The 18,299-nt window shown below is 31.9% G+C and overlaps 3 protein-coding genes across 6 annotated transcripts; 2 read left to right on the forward strand and 1 right to left on the reverse strand.

The window, feature by feature from the left end:
* Positions 1-334: 334 nt before the first annotated feature.
* Positions 335-2,749, forward strand: LOC103488516 (protein RKD2). Its single transcript, XM_008447304.2, has 6 exons — positions 335-827; positions 1,542-1,659; positions 1,769-1,956; positions 2,049-2,146; positions 2,309-2,458; positions 2,543-2,749. The coding sequence occupies exons 1-6, from the start codon at positions 410-412 to the stop codon at positions 2,681-2,683; spliced, it is 1,113 nt and encodes a 370-aa protein (XP_008445526.1). The 5' UTR covers positions 335-409; the 3' UTR covers positions 2,684-2,749.
* Positions 2,750-3,652: 903 nt separating this feature from the next.
* On the forward strand, positions 3,653-12,983 carry LOC103488515 (PHD finger protein ALFIN-LIKE 4). Of its 4 annotated transcripts, none has more exons than XR_007819443.1 (6): positions 3,722-4,220; positions 4,382-4,414; positions 5,007-5,235; positions 7,805-7,937; positions 8,199-10,996; positions 12,567-12,983. XR_007819443.1 is itself a non-coding variant. In XM_051082089.1 (5 exons), the coding sequence occupies exons 1-5, from the start codon at positions 4,124-4,126 to the stop codon at positions 8,466-8,468; spliced, it is 762 nt and encodes a 253-aa protein (XP_050938046.1). In that variant the 5' UTR covers positions 3,653-4,123; the 3' UTR covers positions 8,469-12,983. The 4 variants fall into 4 exon arrangements, 2 of the variants coding, with proteins under 2 accessions (XP_050938046.1, XP_050938047.1); XR_007819444.1 differs by having other exon boundaries at positions 12,644-12,983; XM_051082089.1 differs by having other exon boundaries at positions 3,653-4,220; positions 8,199-12,983.
* A 3,046-nt stretch (positions 12,984-16,029) lies between these two features.
* Positions 16,030-17,815, reverse strand: LOC103488577 (ankyrin repeat-containing protein ITN1-like). The gene is made up of 2 exons (XM_051082091.1): positions 17,176-17,815; positions 16,030-17,089 (listed from the first exon to the last, which is right to left on the reverse strand). The coding sequence occupies exons 1-2, from the start codon at positions 17,767-17,769 to the stop codon at positions 16,253-16,255; spliced, it is 1,431 nt and encodes a 476-aa protein (XP_050938048.1). The 5' UTR covers positions 17,770-17,815; the 3' UTR covers positions 16,030-16,252.
* Between the last annotated feature and the right edge of the window lie 484 nt (positions 17,816-18,299).

The following is an 18,299-nucleotide window of genomic DNA, read 5'->3' on the forward strand; positions in this document are numbered from 1 at the left end:
AAATATGACAAATATAATAAATAATTAGATATATTATACGACTATTAGATAACTATCAAAGAATTACTTACATTTAAATTGGTTACTTTTACTATTTATAAAATATAGATAAGTTTTATAATATAGGATACATTGTCAAATAAAAATTGATTATGATAAAAGGAAAAAAAAAAAAAAAAATCAAACACCAAACAAAAAATGATCAAATATCGACAAGAAATTTAAAAAATAATATAACCGCCAACGCACTCTTTTAACGGTAACAATAAATAAACTACCCACAGGCCACACACTCGCGTCGTTTCTTTCATTTCCATTAAATTTCATCCCAAAACAAAACTCCCTCGCATCACAAAACTTCCCGCTCTCATCTCCAAGGCGCCGCTCTCGACAGCGCCGGCCGCCGCAAATGACCCCAACCGATCACATGGCAGCGGATCCTATGGCGGCGGCGTTGTTCGACGAAGTAGAAGATCAGGATTATCCATACGAGAGTTCCATCAACGCAAACATCCTGAACTTTGGGAACGACCAAAACCCGACGCTGGAGGATTTGCAATCGACGGCGGAGCAGCCAGCGGGGCATGGGTTTGGGAACATGGGAATGGTGGAATTACTGAGGCGTTTTAGTTATGGTGACGGGCAGTATGATTCTGAAGCGGGGCCGTCCAATATTGGTGGGGAAGAGGAAGATCATCAACAGGACGATAATTATATGAATATTCCAAGTGACGTGGAATCTAAGTTGCTTCCTATTTGGCCTCTCACTCCTCTTCCTTTTCTATGTAGTTGTTGCCAAGTTCTTAGAGAATTTCTTCATACTAATGGTATTGTTCCCTCTTCATTAATTTTTCATCCAAATTATCTTTCAATTTTGTTTTCAACATAGTGTGTATGATATTGTGCTTTGTTACCTTGATTTTTGGAAGATCAGGGTAACATTCTTTCGATGAAACCATGTATAAAATTTTAAGAAAATGTTCTTCCTTTCACATTCATAATTTTGTGAAATTTGGTATTTCTAGGTAGAATAGTCCGAAAATTATTTTTCTTTGTTGAAACTTTTGTATATAGTGTAGATATATATTCATTAGTAATTTTCTTTTTATAACCTTGCTTAATTACGAAGAAAAAAGTGAAAATTATGTGTATTTAACCCGAATTTTTAGAAACTAAGAGTTTAGTTTGGCAAAAATTATATTTTTTGTTTACTTTTTTATTTTTTATTTTTTATTTTTATTTTTAATTTGGGTTTGGTTTCTCTCCTTATTTCTTCCATTGGAACTTCATTAAAGAATTACTTGAATTCATAGTCAAAGTTTAACAAGTTGAAATAGTTTTTTTAGGGTTAATTTTTAAAACATAAACCAAATGATTGTGGCCTAAATTGCTATTGAACAAAACTTAATGAAAATTTAGGGTTAATTTTTTAGGTTTTATTCTGCCAAATCTTATAAGCTTAGTTTCATTTTTTTCTTTAATACTCTAGAAATTTTAATTTTACGACCTAAAATCGTTTTTTTTAATCTAAATGTTGGCAGGAGTGAACAGCAGAAAACTAGAGATTCATGGTAGGCTAGGGATGATTAGCCATGCAATATTGGAGCATAAACCCATTGTTAATGTGGATAATATAAGTCCTCAGTATCAAATGTTCGAGTAAGAGAATTAAATTTAAACCAAAGTGTTGTTTTATTTATTTAATCTTGATTATGATACTAGAATTAATTAAATTAACTAAAGGGTTGTTGAAATGAACGTTGATTAGTTTTTGCGAGAAAAGCTGTGAGGAGATAAAGCAATTTCTACTACAGTATTGTCTGAAGCAAATATTGGAAGATTACAATATGATTCCAGATCCAATGTCCAATTTCTACGATGCCCTTTGTGTTGGAATTGATTGGTTTGAAAATCTCAATACTGATGGTTTCTTTCAACTCTCTCCTGACAATTCTGGTTCGTAATTTTCTTTTTTTCCTTCCAAATTTTAATTAATTATAATCTTCAATTTCATTTATCACACCTTCCTCCGTTTATTGTTTTTGAAGAAGATGAAGAAATGGAACAAACCACTCCAGACTGCCAAAATGAGCCGCCGGAGCAACCGGAGGAGCAGCCTCCAAGACGACCCTCCCTTGCTGCACAGGTTTCTTTTTATAATTTCTCTCACTGTAGAATATTTTACTATTTTCTTTTTACTTTAAGTTTCGTACAAAATTGAAAACTAACGATTCTTTAGACATAATATTCAAATATAAAGAATTGCAAGTTGGTGATTCATTAATGATTAAATGTAATTTGTCTGCAGCGACAAAGGACGGGAAGAATGACGGTGAATGACGTGTGGGAATATCTTCATCTACCAATATCAGAAGCTTCAAAAAAACTGAATGTGTGTAATACAGTATTGAAGAAAATATGCCGTCGGAGCGGTCTTAGCCGGTGGCCTTACAGAAAGGTGTTTGTGTGGTTTTGTTTATTAATTTCTGCTCTTATTTTCACACACACATCTATGACCAACGACTCATTTTGAACGACATAGATACGTAGTTATGAGAGGCGAATAGCAGCACTGAGAGCCACCATGAATTCAAGCTACGGAGATACGAGAGTTCGAGCCGAAGCCGAGATCGAAAGGGTTCAAAAAGAACTTGCTGATTTTTGTGCACGAATCAGGATTTGAGTTTTCTTCCCCTCACTTTTTTGTACATTTTCACTTGAGTTCTTTTGTGTTTTGTGGTCATTTTAGGTTATGGCTTTTAGCTTTTGTTGAGCGAAAAGTATAGTTAGTCGAAACTAAAATTTTGATTATGTATAATTTAGCACATTACTATTTATTTGCGTTTGAATCTGCATTCATGCATGTGATTTTCATATAATTTGAAAAACTAAGGCTCGTTTGTTTAAGAACATGAAATTACTATCGTAAGCCCCAAGTTATTTAGTTGTAACTGTTTTTTATTATATTAAGGATAAATTTAAAAATATTTTTGGTGCATTAACTTTGATAGTTTGCATTCGAGTTATAAGTTTTTTGTTAATTCATAATAAGAGGTTGTTTGATATAAGAGTTATCACTATTAGGAAGAATTGTAACCCTTGTTTCCTTCTCTTATTCATCTGAAATCTTTTTCAACTCTCAATAATCTTATCTCTTCGACTTTCTTATAAAACTACAATTTTAAACTATTCTTCCAAATACAAACACTTGTTAGGATAAAACTAGATTTATAATAACAATAATTCTCTATAACCCAACCTTTATTCCAAACGACCCCAAAGTTTTTAACTTGTTTCAAAAATCCAATTTTTTAAAAACTTTTTAAACTATTTTCAAATACAAGAAAATATTATAAATTAGTTGAATTTACTTAATTATTTGGCATTCTAAAATTTCTCAGCAAGAAAACAATGAGGAATAGAATTATTCGGAGGTGAAAAGCGAAGAACGATAAAACACATAGCAGCGACCACGATTTTAAGGAGAGAACAAGGAGTCAGATTAGGGCCACGTCGACTAATAGCCCCAATGAGTAAAGAAAAAAGAAAAGGAAAAAAGAAAACGCAAGACTGGTGGGACCCACATGACACGTCAGCCACAGCAAGAACCCACAAAAGAAGAAATTAATCTTTTTGAGATTAAATTTCTGGGACCTCCGTCTAATCCCCGAAGTCCAATCAGAGTTTAGTAGTATCGCCTCCTCCTCCATTTTTAGGGCTCATTTCCCAATTCTTTTCTTTTCTTTTTTTTTCTTCCTCTCGTCCTCCCTCGGCCCAAAATTCCTCTCGTTCCGGACTTTTCCCCTTTTTATCCAATTCAATTTAATTTCACCTCTCTCCTCCGATTCAAATCCGGCCTTCATTCATTTCCCATTCTCTCTCTTCTCTTCTTCCTTTCTCCCTCCCCACACTGTCCTCCCTCAGAGTCAGAGGTCAAATATTTGGCTGTTTTTTTCTCTTCTTTTCCCTCCTTTTGCTTTCCCTCCCCCCACCCCCCTCCTCTCCCCATGCTTCTCGATCTGTAGTTCATTCTTCTCTCTCTCAATTCTTCTCCTCATCCTCACTCTCTATTCCACTTCTGCTTCTTCTAACTTCTACTTTCAACTTGTGAGCTTTTTTCGCTATGGACGGCGGTGCTCCGTACAATCCACGTACCGTGGAAGAGGTGTTCAGGGATTTCAAGGGCCGTAGAGCTGGTTTAATCAAAGCTCTGACCACTGGTGATAATTTCACTTCATTCTCTTTTCTAAATTGTTTCGCGCTTTTCGTACTTTTGGTTTTTCTTCCTCTCAATTTCATTACTCTTCGTGTTTTGATAATTTTTATTTCTTTTCTGTTAATTTCGCTTGATTTTTACTTGTTTTGCCTTTTTTGGTTGCAGATGTTGAAGAGTTCTACCAGCAATGTGATCCTGGTTTGATTTCTTGCTGTTTTCTTTGCGGTTTTTGGATTTAGTTTGCATTTAGTTCGAGACTGTGAGAGATGCGAAGTTTTTAATAGGAACATAGTTTTGACCACTGTCTGCTTAAAGAGCTATTGATATTGATCGATTTTGATGTTTGTTTTAGTTAACAGTTTTCTGCTGCTTATTTTTCCTTAGCTAGTTTGACAGTTCTCTTCGTGGTTTTGTTTTTCCTTTTTAGTTTCTCACAAGGCTGTGCATGTGTATGATTTATGAAGTGTTTGATGCACTTTATAACTTAAATTAGAACATATGTTTTATATGGAAACGCAAAGGTTTGATTCAATGGAATCTTTATAAGCTGGTCAGCAATGGGTTTAATGCTAATCTCGTGATGTAATTTTGAAATGAGTGCGGGTTTTCTGTTTTGATATTCAAATGTTAGCGTGTAAATAACATTTTGATGCATATATTACAGTTGAGATAGAACTAAGCATGTTGTATTACTTACTACTTTTAATAGATTTCTTGCTTGTTCTGCCTATTTCCAGAGGAAGTCATGTATGTATTATAACCTAAATTTTCTTGAACTCCACATTTACAGAGAAAGAAAATCTTTGCCTTTATGGATTTCCGAGTGAGCAATGGGAAGTCAATTTACCTGCGGAAGAGGTGCCTCCAGAGCTCCCAGAACCTGCACTTGGCATAAATTTTGCTAGAGACGGGATGCAAGAAAAGGACTGGCTATCATTGGTTGCGGTTCATAGTGATGTTTGGTTGCTCTCTGTGGCATTTTATTTTGGAGCTAGGTTTGGGTTTGATAAGACAGATAGGTATGTGTTCTCATCTAGTCTTCTTTATTTTATATTAATGATTCACATGGTATCATTTGCGCTGTTTGTTGGCTGTAGTGAAGGCTTGGGTATGATTTTCAACTCTCTCTCTCTAGTTTAATTTTCTTCAAGCAGTTCTTAGCTAAGTATTTCGTTCAACACTTTCACATTTCACATTATTGGTGATCTTTTTGTCTATGCCTTCTAGTATCTAATATATTATAATGGGGGTTTTTTGTGGTGGGCTATATTTTGGTTATTGTTTTGGTTCAATTTTTTATAGCTAATCACTTTCTATTAAGATTTTGTTACAACCTGTACACTTATTATTTTCTCATACCATATATTTTATACAAGGACACACAAACACTTTAGTTTGGATATTGTGAACGTGCAATATGTGTTTTTGACACTTCTTGAATATATTGGACATGCGTTGGCTACTTGCCTAACTCATGAAACACAACACCTGTTGAACATATTGGATGAACAGATTTGGGACAACTTTTGAGCATGACATTTTAAGTGTCAAGGAACTTTTTTGTTCTTGTTTGAAGACTAATCAACCATGAAAACAGATGTGGGAGAAAAGTAACACATTTTTGCTGTGGCCAAAACCATGCGTTAAAACATTTAAGAACGTAAAGATGGCCAGTTTTAATTTCTTATTCATATTCAACGTTGAGTCATTTGGAAGCATGTTTTGTGGATTCTTGATCTTTTTTTTGATAAGGCACGCATCGTTAGATATACAATAACCACAATAAATCTTCCTGCATTGTATATTTAATGATTTTTTTTTTAAAATGATAATCCATCGTTTCTATATTATCTTCTAAATGAAAATACCCTAAACTAAAGCATGCTTATTAGCTATACGAGATTTTCCAATATGTTTTGGGTTAAACTACACGCTTGGTCCCTTAATTTTTCAGGTTTGTGTAAAGTATCTTAAGTCCATGAAATTTTACTCATGTCTCATAATTTCCTGAACTTTCATTTTTGTATTTGTAGGTCCTTAACATATTTGAAAATTTTAAAAAATTTATGAACTTCTAAGACTCAGTTGGAACTTGATAGTTGTGGGCCCTATCATATACGAGATCCCATTGTAAATATAATTAATCTATTGATTTCAAAGTGTTAAATATGTTAGTGAACAATTAAACGGAAAATCAAAACTTCAAAGATTTATTAGATACTTTGAAAGTTCAAGAAGTTTTTAGACTAAAAATTGGAAGCTCAGGACCTATTAGACACTTTTTAAAGTTTAGGGACTTATTAGACACAAACATGATAGTTTAGGGACTGTCTTTTAACCTACATTTTGTAACTTGTAAAGTTTACTAAGCATGCGCTTGCCATGCATGTGGCCTTATTTTATAGAAAACGATGTTCACTGTGTCTATTGATGCTGTGGCTTCATGGGCTCACTTTTTTATATATATGCTGGGTTTTCTAAAGGAGTTGCAATTTTCTTTGGAATGGGATACTGATTCTATTTCCATGTTTCTGCCCTTTTTTCTTTGTGAGATTTATGTTTCTGGAAATTTTGATCTCCCACAATATAAAGTTTGCTTCCAGAGATATTTAAACTATCCCTTGATAGATTTAATGCTTCTATTTGGGTGTCAGTGTTAAATTTTTTTTACTTCGTTAAACCACTTTTTTTTATGGCTAGTTTGTTTTTCCTTTTCTAATCTTTCATTTATCTCAAAGTAAGCTTGATTCTAACCAACTGCTATTTGGCCTTGGTCATTGGGGTCAGTGAGTAACAAACTTTGAGGAATTTTAGTTTAAATTATAATGGGCACCTACCTAGGATGTATTTGACTAGCAAATCTATTAGAGTTAGGTGGTTGTCTCATAAAGAATAGCCGAGGTGAATGTAAGCCACTTTGGACACTTGGATATGAATGGAAAAAGGTTTGGTTTTTCATCGGTTTATATCCCATTGCTGGGTGCATTTTCCCGGAACGAAAAGTTTGTAAGTTTCTGTTTCGACTAAGATAAGAAGAGATTACCATGTTAGTGTACTGCATATTCTGGGCATCTGTCGTCCTTCAGGCTTTATGTTTTATTCTTGAATTGTATTATTTGATAGCATAGAGGGGTGTAGGCTTGTAGTAGTAACTCATTTTAATATACTAACAGCAATAGCTATAGTTTTCTCCTTTTATTTATTTTTAGGACAGATACAATAACCTCTCTTAAATGCATATAAACGTGACTATAACTTTCAGGAGGATGATGAATTTACTTCTTGTTTCAATTTTGTGAGCGAGAATCTATGAATTGCTTTCTTTGCTTTGTTTCAGATTGAATACTGAATGTAGGAGAATGAACACATACATATATTGCGTAGTTTATGTTTCTTCTTTAGAACATGGATCGTGACTGAATCTATTTATTTTAGTTTGGCTCCTTTTTGGGCGGTGTTTTCGTTGGTCTTGGGTTTGGGTCTTCTCTTGATTTTCTTGTATTCTCTCATTTTTATCTCATTGATAGTTTGGTTTCTTGATGAAGGTTCCATGACTGGGAATTAAAGTTTCTGTTGCTTTTGTTGCAGGAAGCGTCTATTTAATATGATAAACGATCTTCCAACAATATTTGAAGTAGTGACAGGGACAGCCAAAAAACAAGTTAAGGATAAATCATCAGTTTCAAATCATAGCAGTAATAAATCTAAATCAAATTCAAAGGTTTGAAAGAATTTTTTTTATCCAGCTTTCTCCTTTTTCTTAATTTTTAGCCAATTCGGCTTAAAATAGTTATAGACACAAAACTAGTGATTTTTAATTTCTCTAATGGTTTGGCTGAGGAGCCTGTAGGAAACCAATTTGCAGCATACTAAACTCGAGTATTATTTGATTACTAGTTCGCTTTGCTTAATATTTGATTTGATCCATGTTGGAGACAACTTATTAAGCATATTATTTGGCACATATATTTGCAATATACAGCGGAGTTCCGAACCCCAAATAAAAAATACAAAAGCTGTTCAATCGAAGGACGAGGAAGAGGAAGGCTTGGAAGAGGAAGACGAGGAAGAACACGGAGAAACACTTTGCGGAGCTTGTGGAGAGAATTATGCATCAGACGAGTTCTGGATTTGCTGTGACATATGTGAGAAATGGTTTCATGGGAAATGTGTGAAGATCACTCCGGCAAGAGCCGAGCACATTAAGCAGTACAAATGTCCTTCTTGCAGCAACAAGAGAATCCGACCCTGATGCGGTTTACATAGAGCAAGTGTGGTATTTACTAGTAACAATTTCCGCTCCCTTCCCAAACCAAAGTTAAACAAAAAAAGGGGATAAAAAAAAAAAAAGAAGAAAAGGAATTCAAAGATTGTTCCCCTTAGGATCTCAGCGTAGACTAATTGTGTATTAGGGTTAGTTTAAACTTTAAATTAGGACTATGATTAGGTTGGAAATTTATATTCTATGTCATTTGTGGACAAACTCCTTTCTGTTTGTGTATTTGTATGAAAACTATGTCTTTTGTAATGTGTTATAACGTGTTCTTGTTGAAAAGTTTATATTTGTCAGGATATCATTATTCTACGTGCTGCTCGGGTTACAGGTGCAACAACGGGAGGTTTGGTACGTTCGTGCGGGTTCATTATTCTTTGAAGGTCAGTTGCTCTCATTTTATCTCTCATCTCAGTTATAATGACTGGATAGACTAGTTTTCTGCTTTAGCGTCTATAGACATATAATTTGTTATAGTCATAATAGAAAAACGAAAACTCTAACCACTCCCCAACATTTTAAATATCCAAACGTGAGGATTTGTTTCGAGCATTCCTCATTTTTCTCATTGCATTAAGCATGGTTGTAACTAGGGATGGTTATTGGTTGGTCAGAGTTGATTTTTCGACCATACTACTTAGGTCGGTTTAGTAAATGTTTGAAGTGATATTGACGATTGAGGAATAAAAGTCGGTTTGTCGATTTAATTCCTTGAAATATTGTTTGAAAATTCCAAATTTTGGATTTTTTCAAACAAATACCGACCGACTTCGATAGCTATCTTGGTTTTTCGGCCTACCATTCTCAGTTTCTCACCCTTAGTTGTAACTTAAAATCATTTTACAGACTCACAATACTTGAAATCTTTGGATGTTTCTAATTATAAATATTCAACATCTTAAAAATCGTTGCTTTGTTTTGTAAATATATTTCATAGATATTTAGGAATATTTCAAAAATGTCTCAAAATTTACGCATCGTTCTTGACTATTTGTTTAATTTACACTGTTTATTTAGTATCCAAATACCCATAGATTGATCAGTATGTCAAGTTGGGCCGAGGAAGATAGCAACAGCCAAACAAAAATTAAGGAAACTTTCTTCACACATTTTTTCTCTCTTTAAATTTCTGCCACTTCACGGATTATTATTATTGTCTTCATGTCACCTAATTAAGTTCATCATTGAAGAGAATTAAAATTCACCAATACCTCATTATTGAATCGAAAAATCATAGATATTTGTTGGAGAATCCAAATTTGCAAGGTACAAATCGTTTAGATGGGTACTATCATTGCACTCCATTGAAAAAGAAAGCTACTAATTATTAAATTCTTCAACCTCAATTTTACATGAATATCGTTTAATCAAGAATAGGTGAAGCCTATTTGGTTTGAATTAGACTATTTAAAACCTTAAGATGAAAAACAAGAAGGAAAGTGCAACCACAATGGAGTAGAGTAAGTTCATTGTTATGATTTTGTGATTTATCTCGCATTATTATCCGTTTGTTAGTGAATATAAATTCTTCGTTTACAAGCTCCACGTCATCGAAAAATTGTTGCATCTAGTGGTTATATTCGGTAATGATTCAAATTGAGTAAGAAGATATGAATAAATTGAGATTATATCAAAGATCTAAGCACATGAAAAATATTTTTTACGAAAAACCTTAAAAGAATTGAAAGCTATGTTATATATCAATAAGGTGCATTTTTTCTGACCAATCATAAAAACTTTAAAGTTAAGTACATTGGAAGGATTTATATTGGCTTGTAGAAACAATTTTACTTTTAAATTCTTAAATTCAAACCTTGAGGGATTATAAATTCATAGTTTCGTCTAATTTTTTCTAATCTCTAATTTTAAGAGGTAATATATGCCAATTACAAATTACTAGAAAGTCTTAAAAATTACTTTCTAAAGTGTATAAACGTGTTTATATATGTTTGTCGGAAGGATTTTTTTTTTTGGTATACATTTAATAATAAAATCAATGGAATTAACAAGAATATAAAAAGGCAACAAAACCCATAAAATCCTAATTCAATAAAATGAAAACTCAACCAAAATAATACAAAATCAACAAAATAATTAACAACTGAAGAGATATTTTTTCTGCCTTTTAAAATCCTTCCACATCTTTCCTTGACCGGTGAATCCTTAGCATCCACAAATGTCCTTCACAACATCTATTAATTTAATGTGTCTTGTTGTAGCCCATTGTCAAAGTTTAAAGGACATTACAATTGATCTTTCACAAAAAAAAGAAAAAAGAAAAAAGAAAAAAAAAAAAAAAAGAGAAAAGAAAAATCATCAGATTGATCAGCCATGGCAAGTAGGGTTGAAGAAGATGAAGAAACTACCATAGCAGCTGAAAATCAAACCTCATCAGAGAAATCATGGCAGAAGACAGATATAGAGCTTCTGATGGTAATCATAACATTCATCGGAACCATTTCTTTCCAAGCCGGAACAAACCCTCCCGGTGGCGTTTGGCAAGACGGGTCTGTATACTTGAAACGACCATAGTTAACATATCATTTTTGACTCCCTATATTCATTATCCTTAAAGTTTTGTTTAATTTTAGTTCTTCATGTTTTCAATAAATCTTACCTTTACTATTTGGAAGCCTTTTTTTATTGAAGTTGGTTGGATCACAAAATTCTTTTTATATTCAAAATGAGATTCTCAAAATTTATAAACAAAAAATCAAGACATTTCTTTTAAAACGATAATAAGCGACTTAACATCAACGGCTATATGAACTATTTTAAATATTTATTGAAATGAATGGTTTCGACCTGGATGTCTAAGAATATACTAACAAAAAAAAAATTGTTTTCAAAATATATAGTAAGTCGAACTCAAATATTTACAAATATCACGAAATATTTTCGCCTATTTAAGATAAACTATAGTAACTATTCCGATCAAGATATTTTTAACAATTTAATTAATAAAAAAATAATTTTTAAAAACTAGGACGTTTTAGCACTTAATTATTAAATTTTAAAAACGTTTCCAACATTCAATTTCTCTAACTTCAAAAGGTTACAAAAGCCTTTTCGATAATTAATCATTTGATTTTTTAAAATTAGTTTCAAGAATAATTATAAATTTAATTTTTGAAATATTTAGATTTGGGTCTATTTTAATTCTTCGTAAACAAATTAGATTTTGTTTCCTAAACTTAAAAAATTGTTTGATAGGTACTTATTAACTTCTCAACCATGTGTCTAATATGATAGGTTCTTATAATTTCAATTTTGTGTAAAATTTACGACTGTGATCTACTTTTCATTTTTTAAAATATACAGATCTATCTGAAGTTAGATCGATCTTTTAACTTATTAGATATAGAATTCAATTTTATATGTTTTTGAAGTTTGACTAAAAGTTTCAATAGAAAAAAAAAAAAGAAAAGAAAAAAGTGTATGATTACTCTCTAAACTCTTGACAGCTCAAACCTTAATTAGATCCACACCACACATATTTCTTTTACTAATTCAATAATATAAGAGATTTGAAAACAATTTATAGCTAAGCAATAATCAAGCTTTTGACCACAAATCATCTAATTATACCTATTAAAATCAATTAAGTAAATATGTGATCATATCATATTAACACGTAACATTGTCTATCAATGATAAATTTCTACTATGGACACATTTTTATGGTCTATTTGCAAATATGGTTTATAAATTTCTTTTTTGTTATATTTATAATTTTTTAAAATGTAGCTATATAATATAGGAAAATTGTAAAGAATATTTCTTTTACCTATAACAATATTTACCCTTAATAAAATAACGTATAATAGATTTCGTTTTTAGTGATTTTGTTTATGTAGAATGTAAATAGTAGATTTTTTGTATTTTATGGAAAAGTCCTATACATATATACTAATACTTTGGATTTAAATGCATTGTTTAGTTAATAAACTAATCTTGAATAATTAAAATTTAAAATTTCACCCCAAATCTATAATGGAAGTATCTAATCAACTATTTTCCAAAACTAAATAATTATATAAGGTTTTGAGGGAATTGTATGAATGTTTGGGGTTGAAGGTCTGAAGCAGGAAAATCGATAATGGCCTCGAAAAACCCATCTCAGTTTTTGGTTTTCATCGTGGGTGTATCAACAGCGATGGTATTATCAGCAGCGCAACTTATGACCCTGATGAATGAGTTGCCTTACAACAAACTCTCCGATTCCAGAAACTTTATCTACTGTTCTTTGGGCTTTATAATCACCGCATTGGGTTTCGCTTATGGGTCGTCGGTAACTGCTTTGACGCCGTCGTCCATGATAGACGAGGTCAAAACTGCGCTCCTCACTGTTCTTGCCGTTGGTGCTGTCGTAATCGCCATTGTAATCTACATACAGAAGAAAGACGTCTGCTCGAAGCTCAAATAATATTGCAATAATTAGGAAACCGTTGAATTTATCAAATTCAATTTACGTATTTTAAGGTTTTTCTTTTATATTCTGTGAATAGTTTCAATTTTTTTTTTAAGCGGAGATTTCCTTTCAAAATTTTGAAGAATTTATGTTCTAATTATGTAAATTTTAGAAGGTTCATAAAAAAAGCAATGTTGTGACATCGTAGAGTGGTATAATTGAAATATATATAATAACCAGATTCAAAATATCAACATAATCACGAGAACGTATTTACGAAGGGATAATGAGGCACCTCGTATTGTATCAGAATTTACACATTTTGAGGTTTATTTTGAAAAAATGATTGTAAATGATAAAGTCGTTGAAAATATTTATAAAATTTTATCATATTTTGATTCATTTTTTTTTATATTTGACAATACACTTTCATATCATAACTATTCGATTATTTAAATTATAAGTATTTGAGAACTGGCACATATTATAATAATAATATTATTTTAAATTACATTCAAGCTAGCTAGTATAAGTTTACTACCTATTTCTTACTCTAACAAATCTCTTAATTAATTAGAATTAGAATGTTTAATAGATATATAACTTCCAATTGATTGGTATCTAAAAAACCCATACAGTATATAAATGCTTAAAATTCAACAGTTGTATTAGACAAAAGAGAAAAAACAACATTTTAGAAAGTTTGGCCATAATATTGTATAATTTAAATATTATATATTGATTGATCTTAAATTATATTTATATGAACTTGTACTCTTATAATTAAAATACTTGCTCTCCTATTGAGTAGATAACAACATTTTAAAAAATCTGCAATATAGTCGAATTTGACTTTTATATCTATGATCTTTCCTTGACTAGAGATCGACCGCAACCACAATAATAATTAATAATAGAAAAATAGTTCACATTGGAGAATTATTTTTTATTATTACTTTTGGATATTTTTTTTTTCCTCCACGTCCATAGACTAGTTAGAGAATCCATAGAGCATCCACAAATAAATAGAGAAGCAACATCGTCCACAAATATATATGTCCTTAACAACATCTATTAATTAATGTGTGTTATTGTAATTAACCTAGTGCATGCCAAATTAATTAAGCTTAAGGATTAATCAATAATAATATTGGTGTAATTTCACAAGACAAAGATCATCAAAGTGATCATCAACCATACGATGATCAAGTAGGGTTGAGGAAGCTAAGAAGAACCAAACCCCAGCAATTACGTTGAAGATTAAACCTCAGAGAAGTCTTGGCAGAAGAGGTGATAGCAGAGAGTTTCTATTTGAGAAATTTGAGAATAAACGAGAGGACTTTTTTGTAATTTCTCTCACTCGTCTCCCCTAGAAGAGGGAAAATTAAACAAAACTAAATTTACTGTTTTACAAGAAAATATACAAACCTGATTGATTCTTTGCAATGACATAGCAAAATTATAAAAGAAGTAATCAAACGTCATCGTAAAAATCACGAAAGGGTGAGAGGAAGAGGATAAAATAGGCATTCCCTTAAGAAAGAAGGGCAATATGAGAAGCGAAAAATTCTCCCTTTCACACACTTTTGATATAGTAGAGAACATAGGGAAGAGAAGAGATATACAGAGATAAAGATATATCTCTATAAATCATACTCTCATACACCAACACACACACACACTAAAAAATAGATTGTTTTTCCTGAAAAAATATATTTTCCTTTGAGGAATAGGTGTGTTTGGTACTTTCTATAACATACATTTTTGTAGTCTTCAAATTTTCTAGAATATATGCATTTAGTCTACCTTTTTAGTCGTAATTATTTAAAAATCCATGTATAAAAAAATAAAATATTTATACTTCACAGCAAAAACTACTAAAAGACAAAAAAATAATAATAAAAAAAACTATTACACTTAGATTTTTTTATGGAGTTTAAATATTTTTTCCATTTTACTATTTCTGATGAATCTTCATCTATTTTTTTTTATTAATTATATTAAAATTTGAATTACAAAACTATGTTTAAAATATTATTTTTGACTACATAAAAGTGAATTCTCAAATATAACAAAATGAATTAAAATATTTATAGAATATAACAAAATCTTAGATCTATAATTAATACACACTAATATATTTTATTTGTGTCTATTAGTATATTGATAGATACTGATATAAATATTATCGATAAAATCTAAAACTTTGCTATATTTAATATTTTCAATAGTTTTTCCCTTACAATATTCCCGTTACATGATTATGAAAATTTCTAAAGTATATATAATTTTTAATTATATATCTTTAAACATACTTTTGAAACTCACTACAATTGATTTTGATATGGAGGGTAAATATTTGACAATTTCCTTTTTTTCAATATAAATTTGTAATTTTAAATATATTTTTAATTTTTATAATATTTTTATTCTATAAATTGTATAACTAAATGAAATTTTGAATTAAAAAATTAAAAAGATTATATAAATATTATTTTAAACCTTTTCTTAAAATCTCATAGACCGAACAAAACGTACCCTAAAAAACTCGGACAATTTTTTTTTCCTTTTTAAATCTCATATAGTATACATTTGGTGGGATGTTAAGTATATGCATTTAGTGTTTTTCAAATACTCTTAAAAATAAAATTTGGATACATTAAGAATACACTTATTTCTTGTGTCCTCGATCTCACTACCACACACAAAATAATGTTAATTAAAAATTACTTTTTAAAATTATAATTTACTTGAAAAATAAAATATGTGTAGAGAGGAGAGATGAGTAGTTTTAATTTACTACATCTATTTTAAATAATGTTTAAATTTAGTATTCAAAGTGATTTTTTTTTTGTTTGATTTGATAATCATAATAATGTTATAGTAAAAAGGCTAATTAACAAAATGTTTTTTTTTAAAACAACAAAATAAACTAGAAGTATTGACTAAACTGAACATTGATCGAAAAGATCATTTCTAAAATTGAAGAAATCACAAACTAAGTTATTTTTGGCCTTTACCTCCTAAGGTTTTTTCCCAACAAGCTAAGGCTTTATCTACATTTACAACTTCACTAAATGAAACATCAAGAAGAGTTCTCTTAGCACAAAGTTAAATTACAATAAGTAATGAGTTAGAAAAAAATGCTATTTCTCATATATATAGATATATATAGTAATTATGTTTTATTCTTATTGTGAATTGAATTGATGGATAAACAAAAAATGAAAACATCGTAAAGAGGACTATATTATTTTTTATCCGGCTGATTTTCGAATCAGAATGTGTATCAACTTATAAAAATGAGTAATACTTGACTCCTAGCTGATATTAGGTGAATTACTATATATAATTATAGCGGCAGATCAGGGTGTTCAGTAGATTTATTTTGTCGAGAATGAACGTAAAGGAGCTTCCCGATCAAGAAAACCCCCATGGAAGAAGTCACCACTATAGCAACAAGCACCGAAATCCAAGAGATGACAGACTTCGGTTTATGAGCATCGATAGCGGAACCAGCTTGAACAGGATGTGGAGAGGGTGCAGGAGAAATATTACCGGGTGATAATAATGGAGTGAAAAACCTTATGGAATAACCATAAGTGAAAGCCATGGAACACACAGCAGCACACATTGTCATAATCAGAATCCTCATGCAAATACGTTTCTTAGGCAACCCAATAAGAATCATCACAATTGCAATGAACGAAGTCATGAACCCAATTGTGTTAGCCACAAGATACTTCCGGTATGTTACTTCGTCTTTTGTCGCCATTACAGATGTTCCGGCTGCCGATGAATCATCATCCAAAACGCCACCAGGAGGATTCATACCGGCTTGAAAAGCCATTGTTGCAATTAGAGATGCTACGACCATTAGTGATTCTTGCTTCATTAGCCACTCGCTTCTTTCGTTCGCAAACCACCAATCGCCACCGTGGAATAAAGCTGAAAAGGCCCATCTAAGCCCTGTCCTTTTGTTTTTCTCGACACAATTAGAAGACGGCGATACTGACAGCAGTTTTTTGTTTGTGGTTCGGATGGCTTTGGCGTCTGTGAGAGTCTCTGCAATGTCCATGTCCTTTAAATCTCTATGGCTTTGAGATAGGATGTCAAGAGCTGTTAACCCATTTGAGGTTTTTGCATTTACTTGGATTTTTGTATTGTTGTTGATTAAATACTTCACGGTCTGCAATTATAAGAAATATCTTAAATTTTGATATATTTTGTATGTACGAGTCGCATGCATTGAAATATATTAAAAATAATAATTACCTGAAGTTGTTTGTTGGAGACTGCTAAATGAAGGATAGTGAATCCATAATCATCTTGACTATTAATGAACCCATCGTCTCTGCCTTTCACTCCAATGGTTTCAATCAACATCTTCATAGCTTCAAGCTGATTATACTTAACACACAAATGCAACACCGTTCCACCGCCGTCCACGGCAGTTCGAGCGGCTAGGGGTCTGACTCGTACGAGCTCAGCCAAGACATCAACCCGGCCTCTCATGGCGGCGTGATGAATAGGGTTCATGCCATCTTGGTTGCATATAGAACACATATCAGGATCAACTCGCACCAAAATCTTGACAATATCTAAAAAGCCCTCGGCAGCGGCGAAATGGAGGGCGGAACAACCGCGAGAATCCAACTCCTTGGCGAGCCGAGGGCTTCGCTTGAGAAGCTCATGAACAAATGTGAGGTGACCAAGAAGAGAAGCCACGTGCAGTGGAGTCTCGTTAAAGTCGTTGAGGTAATTGAGTCTGTTTAATAAGAGTGGATCTTGTTGGAGCAACTCTAACAAGATTGCTACGTTTCCTTCAATGGCGGCTTCATTAAGCTTCTCTCTTCTACTTTCTGCCATTCGATTTCACTTAACTATTATCTCTCTCTACTTGTCTTTTCTTTTTTACGAGAGTGAGTGTGTTGTGGATACATTTGGCTATTGATATTATATAGACCAAACTTTGAAAACGTGGAGAAAACCAAAAGATGAGTTTAAGGGCTTTTTACTCACACTGACAGAAAATAATTAAAATATGCATCAATTGAGCACACAAGAAAAAGCGTGGGCGATGAATATAGATATGCACCTCAAGTTGCAGTGTCTAGTTGGGGTTAGACATGCACTGAGCCCATTCTTGAAACCATTTCCCCACCAGCGGTTTAGGCCGATATGCTGTTTTGTTTCAAACTTAATCTATTCAACAAGTTGACACAGAATGATTTGACAGGACAGGACAGGCACATGTGGCCAAAGTACTGAATTGCTGAGTAAAAGCAAAATATAATATATTATGTTATCTCATCCAACTTGACTGAATTGCTGCACGATATGATTTCTTCGAGTAGATTTTAATTTGCTTCGTCTCATTGTTAATGTTGTTACAAGTA

Source organism: Cucumis melo, chromosome 3 (genome assembly GCF_025177605.1).
Source record: "Cucumis melo cultivar AY chromosome 3, USDA_Cmelo_AY_1.0, whole genome shotgun sequence".
NCBI classification, from domain to species: domain Eukaryota; kingdom Viridiplantae; phylum Streptophyta; class Magnoliopsida; order Cucurbitales; family Cucurbitaceae; genus Cucumis; species Cucumis melo.